The sequence below is a fragment of the Lethenteron reissneri genome, unplaced genomic scaffold (assembly GCF_015708825.2).
Source record: "Lethenteron reissneri isolate LAM-NWPU_2019-01 unplaced genomic scaffold, ASM1570882v1 scaffold_1083, whole genome shotgun sequence".
Lineage (NCBI taxonomy): Eukaryota > Metazoa > Chordata > Hyperoartia > Petromyzontiformes > Petromyzontidae > Lethenteron > Lethenteron reissneri.
The window spans coordinates 4,429-24,689 of NW_026890765.1; the positions used below are offsets into that span (position 1 = coordinate 4,429).

Consider the following 20,261-nt stretch of genomic DNA (forward strand, 5'->3'; position numbering starts at 1 on the left):
AATCCTCAAACTACAGCATTTCACAATATCTGCCATTTGTCCATATACGTGCGTACAGCGTACGAGAGTGCTGTGCTGTACACACGCACGTGTGTGTGTAAGGGGAGCGGGAGTGTAGCGGTTAGCGCGCTGCGTTTCAAACCCGGCTTCCTGAGTTCGATTCCCGCGCACGGCCAACACCAGTGACGATTATCTGAACCGGGTCCTGGGCCTCCCCTAGGTCAACTCAGCCTCAAATGAGTACCCAGTGCGGTGTGTGGACATCGCCGTTCGGGAGACAAAAGCGGCTACCCACCCCCTCGTGTGCCACAGTGCCAGCCTTCATAGGTGCTCACTAACAGCACTTGCCCCATCAGTCTGTTAAGGCTACACGGGGGTATATGTGTGCTTGTGTGCGCGGCGTGTAGATGGAGGGAAAGCCAATCGAGCAGTTTGTGCTGCTGGCTCGCTCGGCGCAAGGCGTGGCGCTCTGCGCTCTCATCGAGCAAGCCCTGGACGCGCCGGGAGTGTACGTGTTCGGGGAGCTGCTCGAGGTCCCCAGCGTGCAGGAGGGTGAGTGAGCGGCTTTGCCAGCCAGGGAGAGAGCTCTCGTGCTCCTACGACTACTACGTAGGTTTTCACGGGGCGTGCCGCGTAGCCGTCGGGTGTGTTTGCGGGTTGTTGCCGTATGTTGTTCGGCACGATGTCCAGCGTTTCGCTTCCATGTGCTTGGAGCTTCGGGGGGGGGGGGGGGGGGGGGGGGGGTGGTTGGGCTGTTTTATTTAAGTTCCTGGAGGAAGCTCCAGCACGTGGGGCAAAACCTGTGGGTAGCACCCTACCAAGGGTGAGCGCAACCCACTGGTTGAGAATCCGCTCACTCATCTACACGTCATCTCCGGGAGTCAACTCTTGCAATGGTGATTCCTGTACGTTGGAATAAATGCCATAATACAGTTTTTTTGGGGTTAAATTGCGTAAATATGGAATGTGTCCGTTGAACCAGCCACCAACCCGACACTGCCCATTAGCAAAGTTTGTCAGTAAACAGAACGTGGCAATTCGTACTAGTACAGCACACCGGTGTGTTGGGGAGCAAAGCCACACATTTACAATCTGAGTACGACGTTTCGCCAGTAATTATAACTAGCTTCATCAGGCGACAGCCAGATATTTACGCGATCTAACCCAAAAAACCTGTATTATGGATGATATTGGTCGCGAAAGCCTACGCGTTAATCTGGAATAAATGGTTTAAACTTGGAAATATGATATTGGTCGCGATAGTCTACGTGTTAAACTGGAATAAATGGTTTTCAACTTGGAAAACATGATTTGAAGCTTTCGTGACTGCAGGTGCAGGAATCCCAGCTGAGGACGATTATTTGTGTGGCCATCGAAATGTCATGATCTTTTATTTTTTCTACCTACGTGACTTTACCGAAAGAACCAAAGAGTTTGGAAAACGTGGTTAATTGTGTTCATGGTTAATTAATTTTGCACATGTCATGTGGTGCACTGATATTGTAAACACAGGGGAGATTTTGGTGCTCACAGTGATCGGTATATTGCAATGACGTTTGTATATTTAAGTGACTATGAACAGCTAACTGATGTAATTGTTCAAATTTGTCCACAGTTGAGCAACGGACCTCATGCTCCACATTTCCAGTTGCTACAGTTGTTTGCATATGGAACATACTCGGACTATACTGGTGCGTGCGCTTACACAGGCACACTTGCTACATGCATTTAAGTGCACAATGATGCTAGTAAAACTTCTCCACTTTGGCTGTGTCTACATTATCAGCGTAATTGTTTTACTCATGAGGACTGCACGTAGATTTATAACAGAGTGCATTTAGACGATACTCATTTCCCTTGTTACTAATATCTGACATTATGAATCCAGCCAGGTGGCTCAGCAGAGCAAAGTGAGTGGCTCACAATCGCTTGGTTGTGATTTCAACCAATAGTTGTGGCATTAGCTGAGCCCATCATCCCTCTGAGGTTAATAAAATGAGTACCACTTTGTGGTAAGAAGACAGTGGTTGTCCTATGGGTATGTTCTTGTTGCTATAAAAATAAGGAATGTCCCCATTGGCTCAGGGCTGTAAACAGGATATCAGCACTACATCAATGCCCATTGAACAAGAAATCACTGACTTTTTGACATTGTTATCACAGGCAGCTATTGCATGTGAACTGCACACGTGTTTTAACTCATTTCTTTGAGGCCGATCACTAATTCCCCTAATTATTCATAATCCTACATGATGGATTCCATATAATCTGTGGGGGTGGCCTCCATTTGCAAGCCCAATAAGTTAACATTTTGACCACGTGATCTTTCCACACAAGCTGCCTGACTTCCATTACAACCCCATCTGTAATCCCCCCCCCCCACTTCATGTAGCTTTGCTGTGCATCTAGGCCGAGGGGAAGGTGCGGTGATGACTTAACTACCACCTAATTTAATTTGTTACACGGATGTGTGTGTCTTTGTAGCTAATTCATCGAATCTGCCGAATCTGTCAGAAGCACAGAAAAACAAGCTGAGACATTTAACCATCGTAAGCCTGGCTGCAAAGATGAAGGTGATGTGGTTTACGTATTTACGTTTGAGTGTGTTGATTTGTTGACAGATGCATTGCTAACAGAGACTACTGTTGCATGTTAACACGGCTGGGTTATTTCAAACTGCGTGCAACTGGGTTGGATGCTTTATGTTTTAAGGATGACAGTCTGTCCCCTAGACCCCCCCTCGTGTAAATCCAGATTCGTTTAATTTTAGTTTAATAGTGCATCTGAATGGTTTATTCAAAGAACTAACTTAACCACTTATCTTATGAAGGCTCGCTCAACCAGAGCTCCATCTCTTCAAGGACTTTTAGAGTAATATTAGCCCGGTGAGCATTGCGTGGTTGAATGGTACACATTTCATAATATTCAGTTATACAGGAAACCTCACGGAGTTTCAAATAGCTCTTTCAGGAGGGCCTGTATTGAGATGGAGCGCTATGCACGTGGGTTTAACCAGAGTAATCAGAGCTAGCTATGCATACAAGGGGATACTCAAAAAATCCGCAAAGATGGGTTCACAAACCTACTTCTGGTACTGCCTTCACCCGGTCACCTCGCAGCCCAGTAGGTCTCTGGGATTTTCACAAATTGTATAATCCACCAGCTCTCTGAAAGCGATGAATCACGTGCATGCACCACCACTAGACCTGCCTCGTGACTGGCTGATGCCGTGTGTTTGTCATCTGTTCTGGCCTGAATCGGGTGCTCGCTAATATCAACCGCCCCAGCATTGATGCATGTTTGTGCAATTTTTTTTCTCCCGTTACACAGTTATCTTTGCTCAGATTTCTGTTTCCTTCATTGCTGTGCTTGAACGTCTTTGCTTGTCATTTTGGTGACCCACATCACTCTTGCCACCTGGCCTTTTCGGTTATCACCTGCTTAAACAAAAATGAGCAAACCAACAGTCCGTTTCAAGGCAGTGTGACGGCATCTTGGCACTGTGCAGTGCATCCCGTACGGCGTGCTGCTCAGCGAGCTGGGCCTGACGAACCTGCGGCACCTGGAGGACGTGATCATCGAGGCAATCTACGCCGACATCGTGCACGGCAAGCTGGACCAGCGCCGGCGCCAGCTCGAGGTGGACACCTGCATCGGACGCGACGTGCGCGCCAGCGACGCCAATGCCATCATCAACACCCTGCAGCAGTGGTGAGCACGTGGCGATCACGCGCATGCAAGGAGAAGGAATTGTGTTTATAAGGGCCGTTGCTTAGATGCTGGGGGCAGATCAAAGCGCCCGTCACGCCACATCTGATCTCAGCCGTTCAAATGCTCTCGTCTTATCTAGCCATACATACAATGGGACCCCCCAGTTTCAGCTCTCCCTATGCAGCGCAAGATGTGTATGCAGTTCCAGCCTGAAATGGGGCATTCATTTGCCAGCAGGGAGAGATGTTGCTATGTGGCGTTTCCAAGCAAGTAATTGTGGGTAATTTAGAAATTCATAATCAACGTTTTTGGGTTAGATCGCGTTATTTATAAATGTATCGTAACCCTCCACCACCCGACACGGCCAATCAGCAAAAAAAAAAGTGTCACGTTGACAAAAGACAAATAGTTCACTGCTTTAGCCCACCGGTGTGTTGAAGCGTGAAACCACAACATTTACAATTTTTGAGTACGACGTTTCGCTGGTAATTGCATCCAGCATCATCGGGCAATTTGCCAGAATGGTGAGGCTCTGCTAACCCAAAAACGTTGATTATGAATAATTTAGAAATGTTGGACTTTGACGCCGGGTATGACATGGTCTACTGATCCGAATAACGTCATGGGACCTTTAATGTTAGTACAGACCCACAGTGTTAACCAGAGCAGCCACTAGACTCGAACAACGCCAGATGTGCCGCCGCTTGGCCATGTAACCCCCCCGTTTGTCAATCCACTGCTGGATAAAGGGCTTCCCATGCCGTGTTGGTTATGGGGGTGTGTACAGGCAGTCTCTGGTCCGGTGTGCGACGATCCATATTTACGAGGTTTATATAACACCACCATGGATCGATTTACGACGCAGAAACTTGATTTACGAAATGACTCTGAGGACATTTGAACAGTCAGTCTGGTTTTCCGATGTGGCTTGCCTGGCATGGAGCTTTTGTTGTTCTCAAATGTATTTTTTAATGGATTTCTATCGATTAAACCCCGTTAAATATGGCTGGTAAAAGGAAAAAAAAAAACATCGGCAAGTGATGTTTCTACTGTTGCAAAAATCATATTTACGGTGGGGTTTCCAGGAATGCATTGTCGTAAAAGCGGGGACCGGCTGTATATGTCTATCCATATTTTCATAGATAAAGCAGATTTAATGCTAATATTATGCCATTCTTTTTAAGTGTGTATAAAATACCTTTTGAGAAAATGCTAATATTTAAGTGCTTTGAGTACACATATATATGAAGAGTGCAATCAAAACAACCCAGTGCAATGAGGTTAACATGCGGGTGTTCTTTACATTATAAGCAGTATTGAAATTCGTGTTATAATTAATAATTGAAAATGCTCTGTTCTAGGTGTGATGGTTGTGAAGCTGTTCTGTTAAACATCGAGGCTCAGATTCTGCGCGCCAACTCCACCAAGGAAAACCAAATCGCAGTGCGCGCACAGATCGAGAACGAGGTGGGTAATAACTCGCCAGCATTCATAGCAGAGCATCAAGACAAGAGCTCCCGAGTATATAGACCGTTAGCGGGCACCCACTGAGGCCTGTACAGCATACACTGGGTTATGACCAGAAAATCGAAGCTAGCTGCCTTTGTCTGCTTAGTGCTGTTGTTTACACACCACCTCCGCCATTCGTTTAAGGCCAAGTAAACCTCAGGGAGGCTCAGGACAGGTGCAGATTCCACTTGCCACTGATGTTTTCCATCGCCGATGCAATGATTGCGTTAATTCCAAGATGCCGGCGCATGTCGGTGTGCTTACTTGTATCCCTCTTGTGGCCACCCCCACTCAATCCCTGCCCTCTCCCCACCCAGTCAAAGCAGACCCTGCTGCAAGCAGCTTCAATGTCCTTATTTAGCCTCTTCCTCCATATCCTCATGTTTCCTGACCCGTCCCGTTAATATATTCCTTCAACTCTTATTTCCCGTTTATTTATCTTGAATTCCGTTTGCTTTTTCCAGACATTATATGTGCGGAGGGTGAAAACGCTGCTTGTAATAACAGCGCTTGCCCCAACATTGTATGTGGGTCACACGGGACACCTGTGTTTGTACAAGCCATTGTGTACGTATGTGTAGGTGAGCTCCCTAAAGCAGACCATGAAGGCCGCAGCTGCCTCGGCCGCCCAGGAGATGGACCAGGTGGTGGAGAGCCGCGACGCCATGGCGACCCCCGATCCCACAACGGCACCCTGGGAAAAAACCCAGTAAGGTCAAAGGGTACGTGTCCCCGTGGATGAGGGGGTCCCTCTGATTTCAGTTACATCCAATGTTCTGCTTTCAAATGTGAGATTTAATACAGGAAGTCTAGAAATGCTATGCCGACTGAGTCTTATGCCTTGTCAATAATTTCTTTGTTTTCAGGTTGAGGGGCAGTGGAAAGATTTGGTCAAAGTCCAACTGAATACAAGCATTGCACACGCACATAATATGCACAGTAGGTACATATAAAATATTAACAGACACATACATTTTATGCTGACATCTGCACGTTTCTGTATATACACACACACACACACGGTGCGCAAGCAGACAGCAAATGATCTGTACATACACAATTCACACAGAAATGATGCATACATGTATAAATTAAGCCTGTGTACACTGACAAAATCGAACGCTTTCATCTATACAGTGCAATGACGCTGCAGCAGCTGTCCTCATAAACGCAGTGACCGAACATGTTTATAAATGTACACGATTGTGCAAATGAACTCCTGGGATATAAAATCATGGCCCGAGTTTAAGACAAGGCCATGGATGTAATCCTTAACTCCTTTTGAGATACGAAGCAAATAGCTCCGAAAAATGTAGGTTCAAGACACAGGGGCATGTACGTGCATGTTGAACTTCTTTCGCACCGTACGTGGCCAATGTGGACGCTCTTGTGAGCTGCAGGGTTGATGGATTCAAACCCAGCCATTTCAAGTGTCACAGATTTGTATAAAAAATGCTACTGTGCATTAGGAGTATGGAAAATGTATCAAATTACAATCACTTTTACAGCATCCCTTTGCAAAAAAATATCTCGTTGGCAATTAATTTGACAGGATGTATTTAGTGCCTTGGTCGAAGGCTTGTCTAAATATAGTGGACTTTAGATGGATACTATGAAGCCGAGGCTATGTGCTTATGTCCTCGGTGTATAATCCAGCTGTCTTCATGGAAGTTATCTGCTTTGTAACCCAAAACAAACGGCAAAACTGCAAAATCTCACCAATTGATGCCCAAAGTATTTGCTTCCAGGCCACAACTGTCACATCATTGATACAACACAAGTACAGCCACTTGTGGTTTACAGCAACCCCAGATGACGGGTAATGTTTCATGGGCAGAGAATTGCTGATCTAAGTACAAATTCATATGCAAGTTTTCACTGGTTATCCACCTACAGCGCTCGCATATCTACACATTGCACCAGCAATGCGAAAAACTCATGCATTTAGAGGTTTTATTTCTACCTCTGCCTAACAGCCAGTCAAGAAACACACGTGCCCCTTCACACCCACGATTGCGAAGATGTTAATAAAGTCTATGCTTTGGAAACTGAACAATGTGTCTTTTTAAAGTTGTTACATTCGTTTCCCGGTTACTCTCTGTAGCAGGGCAGGTGGCTAAGTGGCTACCTCTCTTGTACATAAGGTTTACTTTTCATATCTAAGTTCCAATGGTCGTTTTGGTGGACCGTGCTCTCAACGTGAAGATTTGCACTACTCTGGGAGTTCCAAATAAAACACATTCGTGCGGAGGGAGCTGGTAGGAACGTTGGGTTGCTCGGTCAATGGCCAGGGTCAACGGCGGCGTGGTATATTCCGCAAATATGCCCGACTGTGAGGGCGGGCACAAGCCGGCGTGAGTAGGTTAAACGTTGAGTTTAATAAGGGCACCACGGGGTGACCAGCCCCTCCCCACCCAGCCCAACCCCTCCCCTCCAAGCCCCTCCCCACCCAGCCCCACCCCTCCCATTTTTGGATGCACGATGGACAGACGGATACAATAATCCCATGTGGGCTGGTGTAACCAGGTTCCTACCAGTATTATTCTCCTGACAAAGCTGAGGACGGGCGTGGTAACCATTGTGGAAAAAATTATTTTGCCAAGCCAATGTGGAAAATAAAGCCTCAAGTGGCTGGAAAAAAAGCCTGAACCTACTGCGTGCAATTCAATACATGGAATTGTCACTGACCAAGCACATGACATACCTTGTGTAAATCAAGACCAGTATTTGGTTGGATGTGCTAAAACTTTGGAAATGTACAGGCGTTTGGTCAAGCTTGTTAAAAGAGCTGACCGTGTGGCAGAACAAAGGACATTGTGGGAATGGCAAACCATTGAGATTGGAGAGGCCAACTCGTCTATGAGCAAAAGCTTGAGACACTGGGCACCGCTGTACAAGCTTTGGGCTCGGGTGCAGGGGGAAAAAATTAACCCGTAAAAGCTAAGTTTTTCAATCCTTTAAATGCGTGGCGGCTAGAGTCCTCTCGTCCTCTGGCTTGAGATGGCTGCCACCTATGGGTCAGATGATTGCATTGCACCATTAAGCAATTGGTAATTAAATATATTTTTGTCCTAAAAAGTGTAAAATTTTGGAAAAAAATTGTCACGCACGAGTCTGTGTGCAAAATGTCAGCTCGATTGGATCTCGGGAAGTGGGTTAAAACACGACCGAAAGATTTGCACGGTCGTAAGCGCGCAAGCAAGCAAGTGAACTTAATATAAAGGATTAAAAAATCACTTCCCGTTCTTCCACTCGTTCATGTTGGGGGTTATGGTCAACATGGCTTGCACGTGATGTCCTACCGCTTCGTTTTGAAACACTTTATTGTTGCTTTGTATTATTTGCAAAGCTGAGCGTTCTTTAGCAGTATAGGATACTAATATACTACAATTCCATTGTTAGATTTGACTGGTTTTGCAGTGTGGATCAGGTCAGTGCAGAGGTGGCACCAGAGATTTCTTGGTTCAAATCCAAGCAACTTCCTAGGACCAAATGGGTTTTCGAATGCAGAGTTGATCTCAGGTGACCAATTACTGCACTCAAAAACCCAAAGATGTAATATAATTTGGCTAAATACCAGCTTCAAGATATCAAATGTATTGCTCGACTCTCATCTCACCTTAAATAAATGTATATAGCGCCTTAACCAAGGCACTTTTAAAATAATTAACGGTACATGAATGTTAATCTCAGCGGTAATGGGAAAGCGTTTCTCTAGGTCAGTATTTAACCTTCATTGCAGCCTTGTACCCCCCACCCCCTTTGGTTCTCAATCGTAAAAAAAGTATGTTAGCAAATACAGGGTTTGATGAAACCTCGTTGTACATACATGCCCGTCCTGAATTTGTGTTTCAACGATTTACCTTCTAAAAAAATGTGCCATGCCCAGGTTAAGAACCACTGCCCCAAGTGGACCAGATGTAACATTTAGGTCTCTCAAGAGGTAGCTCAGTGATACCCATCCGTGGTATATCTCCATCTCCATATATATATATAAAAGGCAAAGTTGTGAATGTGTCTGTTTAAAATGTTTAGCGTACTTCCCAACATGCAACAAACTGGACATTTTCCATGTGGGTACTTTCCAGACTGTACACCATGCAAAAATTATAAAAATACACTTTTGTATTTGTTTTTTTGGGGGAGCTCAATAATGCAGATTTTTTTGCACGGCAAGTGAGCTGTGACGTCACATCTGTCACGTGACCCACGCATGTGGAAGCGTAACGCATAGTGTCGTGGTTAGCGCGCCGCGCTACGAACCCGGCGACCCGAGTTCGATTCCCGATTATTTGAACCGGTCCTGGGCCTCCCCTAGGTCGACTCCGCCTCAAACAAGTAATTGTTGTGGTGTGAACATGGCCACTGAGGAGACAAAGGCGGCCAGGCGTGGTGAATCCAAGTCCCGGGCGAAGCCGAGCAGTACAGCTAGTCCTATACAAAAGGGATGCACTAAGAGATAAATGGGTTCCATCTTATGGAATGACATCGTGAGCACAACCAGTAAAAAAAATGGGAGAAAAATTCGTCGAGAAAAAAATCACACAAAATGTCCCGATAAGCGAAATAAACGTTGCCAAAAAAACATGGCCACGAAAACAAAAACAGGACGCCACTTTAATGAAAGGTGCACGTTCACCAACAAGCTCGTAAAAATGATGTTCTTGCAAATGAACGATTCCCCAAAACACATTTTATTTCGTGACTTAACAGTACTGTGAAGAATATAACACTTGCAACTTTTTGAACACATTCTCCATCTATCGGTTCTAGAAAATTACCATCAGATTTATATTGTGGAAAAGTGAAAACTGACCACGCAACAATGCGGGGAAGGGAGGGGGCATCGTGACAACAGCAGCCAACCACCATGATTGGTGGAAGTCCAAATTGTCCCTCTTGGCGAGAAAGAGCGTTACATTCTAGATGATGTTGACGTGCAAAGCTATAGACTGCCTGGCGGGGGGGGGGGGGGCAAGTCACCATTCCCGTTCTTCCGCTGGCTGTGAAGAGATGTTGGGGGCGATGGGGTGGCCGAGATGGCGGCTTGCACGTGGGTATCCAACCACCGTTTTAAAAATGTATCACGCTCTATGCCATTCTTGAGCTGCGTGTGAGGTAATTATACACGCGATACTGTTATAAAAATGTATTACTTTTGCATTGTGGCTCCGTCAGAATGCTAAGAGGACACCACCGAATCTAGACAACTGCGATGATGAAGATGGGTCAAGTGTAGGCACTGATGATCTCACCAATGACTTCACAAAAAAAAAGATCAAATTTTATTTTCCAGCTCAGACAATTTAACAGACTGTTGGAGCAAGCGCTGTTAGCGAGCACCTATGAAGGCCGGCACGGCACACGAGGAGATGGGTGGCCAGCACCATGCCCAGCCGCCTTTGTCTCCCCAGTGGTGATGATTATGCACCGCACCAGGTACTCATTTGAGGCCGAGTCTTCCTAGGGGAGGCCCAGGACAGATTCAGATAATCGTCACTGGTTTTGGCCGTGATCAAAAATCGAACTTGAGTTCCTGGGTTCGTAGCGTAGCGCACTAACCGCTACACTACACACACACGTAGAAGTTAACAGAATTAAAAAACTGATGCAATAAAAATAATCCTAAAATGTATCACACTGTTTTACAATGCATACACTGTTGTTAAGCAGGTACACAAAGGAAGCGTTTACCAGCCATGTGGTTTGGCCTCGTAGCTGGAGGAGGCATAAGACTGGGTGCCGTGCGCTGCTCCGCTCCCCGTAGAACCTCCAGTTCCACCCCACCCCCCATAGCCACCTCCTCCCTGCCCCCCACTCGCCCCATATCCCCCAGACTTATTTGCCTGCGACTGCTCCAAAGCCTGCGCTTGGCCATGGCCTTGCCCCTGACCCTGACCCTGCCCCTGCCCCTGAAACATCCCCATCATATTCCAACCACTCTGCATCATGGCAGCCATCACCGCGGGGCTGAGATTGAACGAGCCCAGCGGATTCATGCTCCCGTCTCCTGCTGCGCCGCCAAGGCTGGAGGAATTTGACGCGCTCCCCGCGGCGTTCATCCCGCCCCCGCCGCCGCCTCCACCGCGATTAAAGGACGAAGATCCGTGGCTGGACTGGGCGGCATTCGACGTCGAATTTGACCCCGTGAACGGACCAAAGGGGTTATTCCCATATCCGTAGCCGTAGCCATAACCGTAGTTGTTGCTGGGTGTGTTATTGCCACTCGAGCTGCCGCTGGAAGAGCCGAAGTTTGCGTAGCGCGCCACTTGCTCAAGGGCGGCAGTGTTGACCGTGAACGACTGCGACTGGTGCTGCGGATTGAGGCCCAGCGCCGAGAAGTTTGGATTGGCGTTCCCCATGGCGTTGTTGCTGCCCTTGGGATCGGCGCTGGAGATGTGAATGCTGGACCCCTTGATGATGAGGTCTTCTCCACACAGGCTGTTTGCCACCTGTCAATGCATCCACACGCACGCACACACATAACACATTTAAAAAATATGTATATTGTTTTTTAATATCATTCATGTGTGCAACATTATGCCTTTATATTGGAACTGCACAACTTTTGTCATGCATATTTTAACATTCTTAATACTTGAGAAACTAGAATGTTTTGCTGTGCATGTACATTTTTGCATGTTTCCACATCACTGGGACTGCATAGTTAAGTGTATATGATTGAGGGGCGATAAGCAAATAGCAACAATCACATGGAACATCCAACAAAAGTTTAGCAATGTATCAACTTTATAAGGCAAATCCAAAAGCTACTCCAATTAGTTTTTTTACGAAGCACCTCAACATCTAAATGTAGTTTGACATTAGTGTATTATTATTAATATGATGAAACTTGTTTACTCAAAAAAGCTTCAGGAGGGTCTTGCCAAGATGTTGCAGGAAGGGGGGCGATTTTGCTGCTGTGTAACCCCCATTGAGTCATTTGCAGGTATTATTTCAGCATTGGGGTGTTGGCCAAAAACCAGGTACACCATAGTGCACTTTTTTGTTATTCAGCCGTGTAAAGAAACCAGAGAACCAGGAAATCGAACCCATGTCCTACTCGGCAAGGCTTAAGTGTTCCCCTACACCCTGAATCAATTTAACAATTTTTGTTTTATTTCAACGCTGACGCTAACATTTCTATCCGTGTATATTTTAAATGTGACCGAATACCAGTATGTAAGGCTCTTTCCTGTCATAACAGAATCATAATCTTTATTTGTCCTGCAGAAATCCGATGAGCTATTAAGCTATTTTTAAGCAGATGTCCAGTAGGGGCATGGGTCAGAAAGTTACAATACAAAAAAATAATAGCAATGCAATGTTTTAGAAAAGTTAAGCAATCACTACAAATAAATAATCTAACACTCGACTGTAAAAGCCCACTGAGCTCTTAGTTCTTGTTCAGAAGCGGCCTGGCCACAAATGAGAGCTCAATCGGCTTATAACGTGAAAATGTATTGCAGCCAAATAATCTAGGTTGGTCATTTGAAAAAGAAAAGGATGAAAATAATCATAAGCATGTGGCAGCAGGCCTTGTGTCATTCCACTGCAAGAGGACATCCCCCCTCCCCACCACATGTTGCGATGGCAAGGGCAGTGAGCGTAGACGTGAGGACCTAAGTAACCAGTAAAGTAGAACCTCGGAGATCGAACGCACCAGAACTCAAACAAATCGGTGTTCGAACGATATTTCTAAACATTTTTTGTCCCGGAAACCGAATGAAATTCGGAGGTCGAACGGGCAATCGCGACTTGAAAGAACCTGTACGGCTGAGACGCGTATGGCCAGCGTGCATGACGCTTGCCCAGACAAAGGTTTTACCACCTCCTCCTCACCACCTTCATCTCAAGCCATCAACTCTCCTTACTACAGGTAAAGTGAAGTTCAATGTTCATTTATTTCATTTATTCCATTTATTTATTTATTGCGTTTCTTGGTTTTTTTTTATGGTTTTATGCATGTAATTACTGTAAACTTCGTGTAAAAATGCTTTGAGCGATTTCTTGTGTCTGGAACCAATTAATGTCATTAACATTAATTCTTATGGGGAAAATGAATTTGGTGTTCGAACAAATCGGTGTTCGAATGGCCTTCTGGAACTTATTCTTAGGTTTTTCGGTAAAGTCACGTAGGTAAAAAATCAATAAAGTAAAATAAAACAAAAATCACGACGTTTCGGAGGCAACACAAGCCTCCGTCTTCAGGTGGAACCGCCACAGCCCGACAGCTGTATCAAGTAAATGTACTTTTATTGATTTAGATTTTTTACCTACGTGACTTTACCGAAAAACCTAAGACTATGAATCCTTGCAGTCACGAAAGCTTCAAATCTAGAACTTATTAAGTTCGATTCTCCGGGGGGGGGGGGGGGTACCACTGTACAACAAATCTTACTCAACTGCCACCCTACTCACAATGTAGCCGGGCAGCTTATCATGCCCGTTTAATGCATGACGGCTGCCCATCCAAGCACTATCCAGGCTAGAACATGCTAATCTTACAGAGATCTGACAAGTTTGGGTGCAATTCCGGGAGACTTGATCGTAGGTGAAGTGTATGAAGTTCCAACCCACCTGCTCATCTGTGAAAGTCACGAAGGCAAATCCCCTGAAAGGTTTGGGGATGAAGACGTCGGTGACTTCTCCAAACTGGCTGAAGTATGCCCGCAGGTCCTCCGTGGTAAGGTCAGGCGGGCAGCGGCCCACAAAGATCTTTTTGCTGTGGAAACCCGTTTCCGACTGCTGCTGCTTGTATATGTACATTTCATACACCCGTGGCGACCACGTCGCAACGGCCAGCACACACACGCACACACAGCACGCGCACACCCAAACACCACACAGACGCACACCCAAACACCACACAGACACACACCAAAACACCACACCCACACCAAAACACCACACCCACACCAAAACACCACACATACCCAAACACCACACACACCCAAACACCACACACACGCACCCAAACACCACACACACACACCACCAAACACCACACACACACACACCACCAACACCACACCACACACACCAACACACACCACACACACCCAAACACCACACACACCCAAACACCACACACACACCCAAACACCACACACACACCCAAACACCACACACACACCCAAACACCACACACACACCACACAGACACATACCCAAACACCACACACACCCACACCCAAACACACACCACACACCCACACCCAAACACACAGCACGCCACACAAAATTCGAAAGCACACGCATGCACACCCCAAATCGCAAACCATACCCCCACACACAATTCCACACAATACAGCGCACAACACCAAAGCCCATTCCATACGAAATACAAGAACCACCCACACCACACGCCAACAATAACACACCACAATACGGACTCACACAATATACCACACCCCACACGACCACACACCACACCCAGTGATCCACACACACATCGTCACAGCATGCCACACAACACACAAAACACCACCAACAAGAAGGCATACATAGATTGGCACACACGCCACTCACAACATTGTAATCACATTCATATACGCAACCCACATCACGCACGCACACATATCAGACACCACCCCACACGACATACCACACACATTCAGACCCACGAACACACACCCACGAACACACGCACGCACACACCCACACACGCACACACACACAGGCAAAACCAAATACACGTTATTTCACAAATGAATGCAAATAACTTCTTCAAACCCTGTTAAGAAACAAATATAAAAGATTACACCACTCAATATCATAATTGCCATGGGGTCAGCCAGTTTCCTATAAACATTAACTTGTGCAGCCTCATACTTTGGATGAAATGTCATACATGGGTACGAACAAACTCACGCCGACACATACATTCACATAAACACAAAACATCACATCTATACACACGCACAAACGCTCACATTCACACTCTCATACACACGCATACACACTTGTATGCACACGTACACCAACGCACTCACACTTGTAAACTCACCAACACACTCGTATAAACTAACACACCCACACTTACAAACTCACACAGTTGCACTCACGCACTCATGTACACACCACTCACACACTTGCCCACACTCAAGCACTCGCACACTGTACTTGTAATCACACCCACACTATCACTCACTCATACAAAGAGACACACAAACTCGCACACTTATACACACACCTACACACTAATAGTCACATATACAACCACACTGACAGCCACATACAAACTACTACAAAATGAAGATGCACAACCATAGGACTAAACATATTTAAAATGTTAGGTTATAGGATATTGTGAAACCCTTTATAGTTATACGGCATGTATATTTAGTTCGACAAGTATCACTTACATTTTTAAATATATATAACATATACATACTATTACACGTACTTTTATAGGCCAACACAATTATCTATACACACCACAATGATGAATGAGCATGTTGTAATGCAGTTGCCGATACACTTTATAATCCAAAATGCATTGTAAAATATCACTCAATTGAAAAAATGCAGAAAAGTCGCGGCCACTACTGTTTGCTCGGAGAATATGTGAGCGAGTTACACCGATTGATGTGGCCCAGGTAATTATATTCCTGCCGTCGCCTCGCACAATGGTGTTTCAACTAATAACGAAGTGCTTCTGCTGACCGCTAACCACCACGAAGGCGACTCCATCTCTTTGCCCACTACATTGTGACCCCATTGATGCTGCATAATGGTGGCTATGTATAATAATTTAAGGTGAAGACAGCCCTTAAATGGCAAATGGGTCTTATTACGCAGATGCATACTTCAATTCGGTGTGCCCCCAAGTTGAAAAAGTGCTTGAAAATGTTTGGTGGTAGAGAAAATTACTTTGAAGTTACACAGGTCAAGCAATTCGTCATTACGCACTCTGGAACACTACTGCACTGTGTTAAAACACATGGACGTGATGTCACCGCAGTGCCACAATTACACAAGCTTGACCCGATCTTCCAAGTATTTTTGTCACAGCTTCAAACTGGTGTCCAACAACGCTTGGGAACACGGCCGAGGTGTACATGTCTTTAACAGGTGATTGTTTTCTGGTTGCATCTTCCTATAAGCCAATGTTCTTCAATTGTCTTTCAAAACGACAAAAAATGTGCCCCCGTCAACTCAAACAGAGCAACAGAAGCCAATGTTGCGTCACTTAAGCAATGAACACCAGTTTGCAACTTCTCATTTCAAATCAAAGTTGTAAATCTGCCATCAGCAAGGCTGCAGTCTGCCATCATCCAAATCAGGGAGCTCAACCACCACACAAACCAAAAAGACACATTCCAAACACTACCAATCATCTGTACAATTATCACACCTACACAGCACCAGGATTCACAACCGTCAGGATCGTAACAATAAAACACCACCCACACCCACATTCGCAAATCGCACCAAATTAGACCCACTCAGGCCAACGCATGTATCACCAGAAGGCAATTGCATCTTCATAGTCATACACCTAACTCCATAAACTGCATCGGTACCAAAAAAAATGTTTTCAATCAAACGCACGCTTACGCAACTCATTGCCAAACCCAAGTATCCACAATCGCCTAACGACCCATACAGTTCCACAATCAATTTCTCACACCAAATCCACACACCTTTTCCACCTAGCTCTGCTAAATAAGCACGCGCACATCCCACGTACCTTGGTATTGGGCAGCTTGACATCGCACCAGCGGCCACCAATCAAGTGCCGCTGCGAGATGGCCTTCAACTGACTCTCGAACTCACTGAAGCGGACAAAACCAAACCCCTTCGAAGTTCCAGACTTGGCATCACGTTTAACCTGCAAAGGAGAGGAATCGTTAGATGTTAAACTAAAATGAGCGTGGGGGAACTCTTGCCTTGCGTATTTTCGCTAAAACCAAACCTGTAAATGCTCCATGATCTGTGCCTTGCAAAAGGAACCTCCATATATTACGTGCTGTAATTTTGGATTTTGGGTGATAAAACAATAACAAAGTTTGATTTGCAATGGAATTTTTTTCAAGTAACATTCTACTTGATCAGCCTGAAGAACCTGCCAAAACATATTAATAGTTTTTTTGTCTGACTGAGTTTGACAGTATAGTACAGCCGTTAAATGCTTCTTGGTTTTTTCTGCCTTTCAGGATACTCATCCACCGCTAGGTCCAGTGATGCGACAATCCAGCCGACACCAACGAGCGGATTTCACCGCTTCATCTCCGCGATGTTCCCTTTCTCGGTGACCATCGTTCAAAACCACGGGCGGTGTAAAGGCTAGCGACCCGTGTCCTCAAGCTCACTTTAATTCGCAGTCAATACCTTCAACTTGCAAATGCATTCCCTAGGTTTTAGGACACATTTTGGTGAATAGAGGAAGTAAAAAAAACCAGGACCACAAATTGTACACATTTTCCGGATGTCCAATTCAACCATCTCTCTGTCCCGCGAGTGGAACGTACCTGAACCATGAGCACGTCCCCAACCTCTGTAAAGTAATCCCTCAGGTCCTGCTCATTGCACTTCCACGGCAGCCCCAGCACGATGAGGTCGGACGTCTTCTGCACGGAGCGCTTGATCTTAGCCACGTTCCACGCATCGCTCTCATCCATCTTGCGTTTGTTGTCTACGCACGCACACACAAAACCAAATGAGCGACTGCTTGAGCTACGGTGCAGTGCAAATAGTCAACATATCCATCGTTAACCGATGGTGTGTCGCATGTTTATGCCTAAATAAACTCGGTAACTTTTTTCTACCTACGTGACTTTACCGAAATAACCCAAGAGTATGGATTCCTGCAGTCACGAAAGCTTTAAATCAAGATCGCCTTTGCAACAATTACATACGAGGTAGCCCCCGCCTATACTCGCTTCAACGCCCTTGCAGATGCATTCCCCGCGAGAGGGTTTACACGTTTGAAGGCTGTGGCTCGGCAACTTGTACACACACACACGGTGGATTCGGGGCGTAGGCCGTGGGGAAATCCAGAGCCACGCGCTACAACGTGAGCGGAAACACGAGGCCTATCACACGCACAAAGACGTCGCGTACAAAGACTACCGATTAAATAAATATTATAAAATGTAATTTGGAAACTCTATTAATATTATGACGTTTGCAATGTAATATTGCACGCGTGTTGTTCGCTTCGAACCAGGCGCAACCGAATTCGATTTCCGATGAGGGCCCACATCAGTAACGATTTTATGAACATTCTGGAACCCTCATCTCCGGAGGTCTATTCATCCTCAACGAGAGCCTGGTGCGATGTGCGCTATAATCGTTACTGGGGAGACAAAGGCGGCCGGGCGTAATTCTGGCCACACTCCACCACCTTGTGCATTGTACCCTGCCTCGTGTACCCCCTACAGGCATTCAAAGCTGCTCGCTAACGTCACTAAACCCAGCCTGTAAAGGACAACACGAGGCATATTGTCTTTGATAGCCCCCCCGGAACACGTGTTCGAGAAACACCGCGAGGTGCTGGAGTTACCTCGTGAGTTGTATTCTGCGCAAATGCGAGGACACTGCTGTTATAATTCTCAAAACTATGACAACAAAAAACGATACACGTTGCTTATTTATTAAATGTGCACAAGTCCCTCCCGTATAACATCTCCTATCCTTTGGGAACAGTGGCGAGGTAACAAGTTGTCGACCTATTGTTATGATATTGCAGTCGTTTTCCGGCAAATTGTATATACATTTTGGGTACGATACTCGTACACATTGCAAATTTGTGTACAATTGTACACGTTTTGAAACTCTGGTCCCCCCCCCCTTGGGGAAGGTTGACGATTTAAAGTCAAGTGAATTTGTTAAACCACGCCAGTACTCAAGAGGCAAGTCATCTCGTGATGTTGCGTTGAAAATTATGCATAAAGCACAAATAGCTAACTCACGATCTTCAAAATCGCTGTGGCCTTAAAAGGGAAAAAATAGGCTGCGTTTCGGGCAATATTCAACAGGTGGAGACTGCACATTATTCACCATGGGCTCGATGACAAAATTTGCAAGAGACCAAGATGAGCGTAACCTGGGTCCCGCAAATTAAAAAAAATATTCCGAGCAAACCCAAGTTGCTTGCTGCGAATAGCAATACAAATGCATATCGTACTCTTAGGTATCACTCCGCATCCGTTTAACTCGACTCAAACGAGTAAGTGGCGTGCGCTGTGCAAACATCGCCACGAGGGAGACAAAGGCGGCCGGGCGTGGTGCTGCCGCCTCCCCCCCTCGTGTGCCGTGCTACATAGGTGCTCGCTAACAGCACTTACCCCAAGTCTATGAAGGCTACAAGGGAGATATTTTATTGTTTAAACCCTCTACGCCATGGCGGGAGGATGTAACGAGGCAATCCACATGGCCGACATTAACAACAAACCGCGCATCACCGAAACGTAAAAAAACCGCTCCTCTCTCATCTACCTCGCTCCATCTCTCTCTCGCTCTCTCACCCTTGGGGAAGGTGACGAGGTACACGTGGATGCCCCAGGTCGCGGGCTCTGGCGGGTGGAGCGCACCCTCTGCGAGCCGCAGGCCGCGCAGGGCGCGACCCTCTCCCGCGCGGTAGCGAAGGCCGCAAGCGCCCGGGAACTGCGCGGCGACGCTCGACAGCAGCACGGTGCCGTCCTCCTCGGCGGGGATCTCGATCGGCTCCTCGCCCTCGTCCTCCGCAACGCGCACGTACGACGCCATGGTGTTTGCTGCTGTTTGCTGCTGTTGCTGCTGCTTCACGCTGTCTGTAGCGGGCCGCTGGCTGCTGCTGCTGCTGCTTGTACAATGGCGGCCTCGTGGAGGAGCTGGAGGCGGGAAACGGAACCGGAAGCTGCGACTTAGAAGGGGGCGGGGTCAGATGTGGACCGGAAGCGGAAGTTAATTGACCCCCCCCCCCACCACTATCCCCCCCCCCCCACCACCCTATCCCCCCCCCCCCCCACCACTATCCCCCCCCCCACCCCCCCCACTATCCCCCCCCCCCCCCCCACCACTATCCCCCCCCACCCCCCCCCACCACTATCCCC

At 46.5% G+C, this 20,261-nt stretch overlaps 1 protein-coding gene and 1 pseudogene across 3 annotated transcripts; one reads left to right on the plus strand and one right to left on the minus strand.

Annotated features, from left to right (window-relative positions):
• Positions 1-407: 407 nt before the first annotated feature.
• Positions 408-7,264, plus strand: LOC133361462 (COP9 signalosome complex subunit 7b-like; annotated as a pseudogene).
• A 3,053-nt stretch (positions 7,265-10,317) lies between these two features.
• LOC133361461 (TAR DNA-binding protein 43-like) lies at positions 10,318-19,945 on the minus strand. 3 transcript variants are annotated; one of them, XM_061580378.1, is made up of 5 exons: positions 19,695-19,945; positions 17,697-17,860; positions 16,916-17,056; positions 13,801-13,965; positions 10,318-11,672 (listed from the first exon to the last, which is right to left on the minus strand). In XM_061580378.1, the coding sequence occupies exons 1-5, from the start codon at positions 19,933-19,935 to the stop codon at positions 10,911-10,913; spliced, it is 1,473 nt and encodes a 490-aa protein (XP_061436362.1). In that variant the 5' UTR covers positions 19,936-19,945; the 3' UTR covers positions 10,318-10,910. The 3 variants fall into 3 exon arrangements, with proteins under 3 accessions (XP_061436362.1, XP_061436360.1, XP_061436359.1); XM_061580376.1 differs by having other exon boundaries at positions 13,801-13,971; XM_061580375.1 differs by having other exon boundaries at positions 13,801-13,974.
• Between the last annotated feature and the right edge of the window lie 316 nt (positions 19,946-20,261).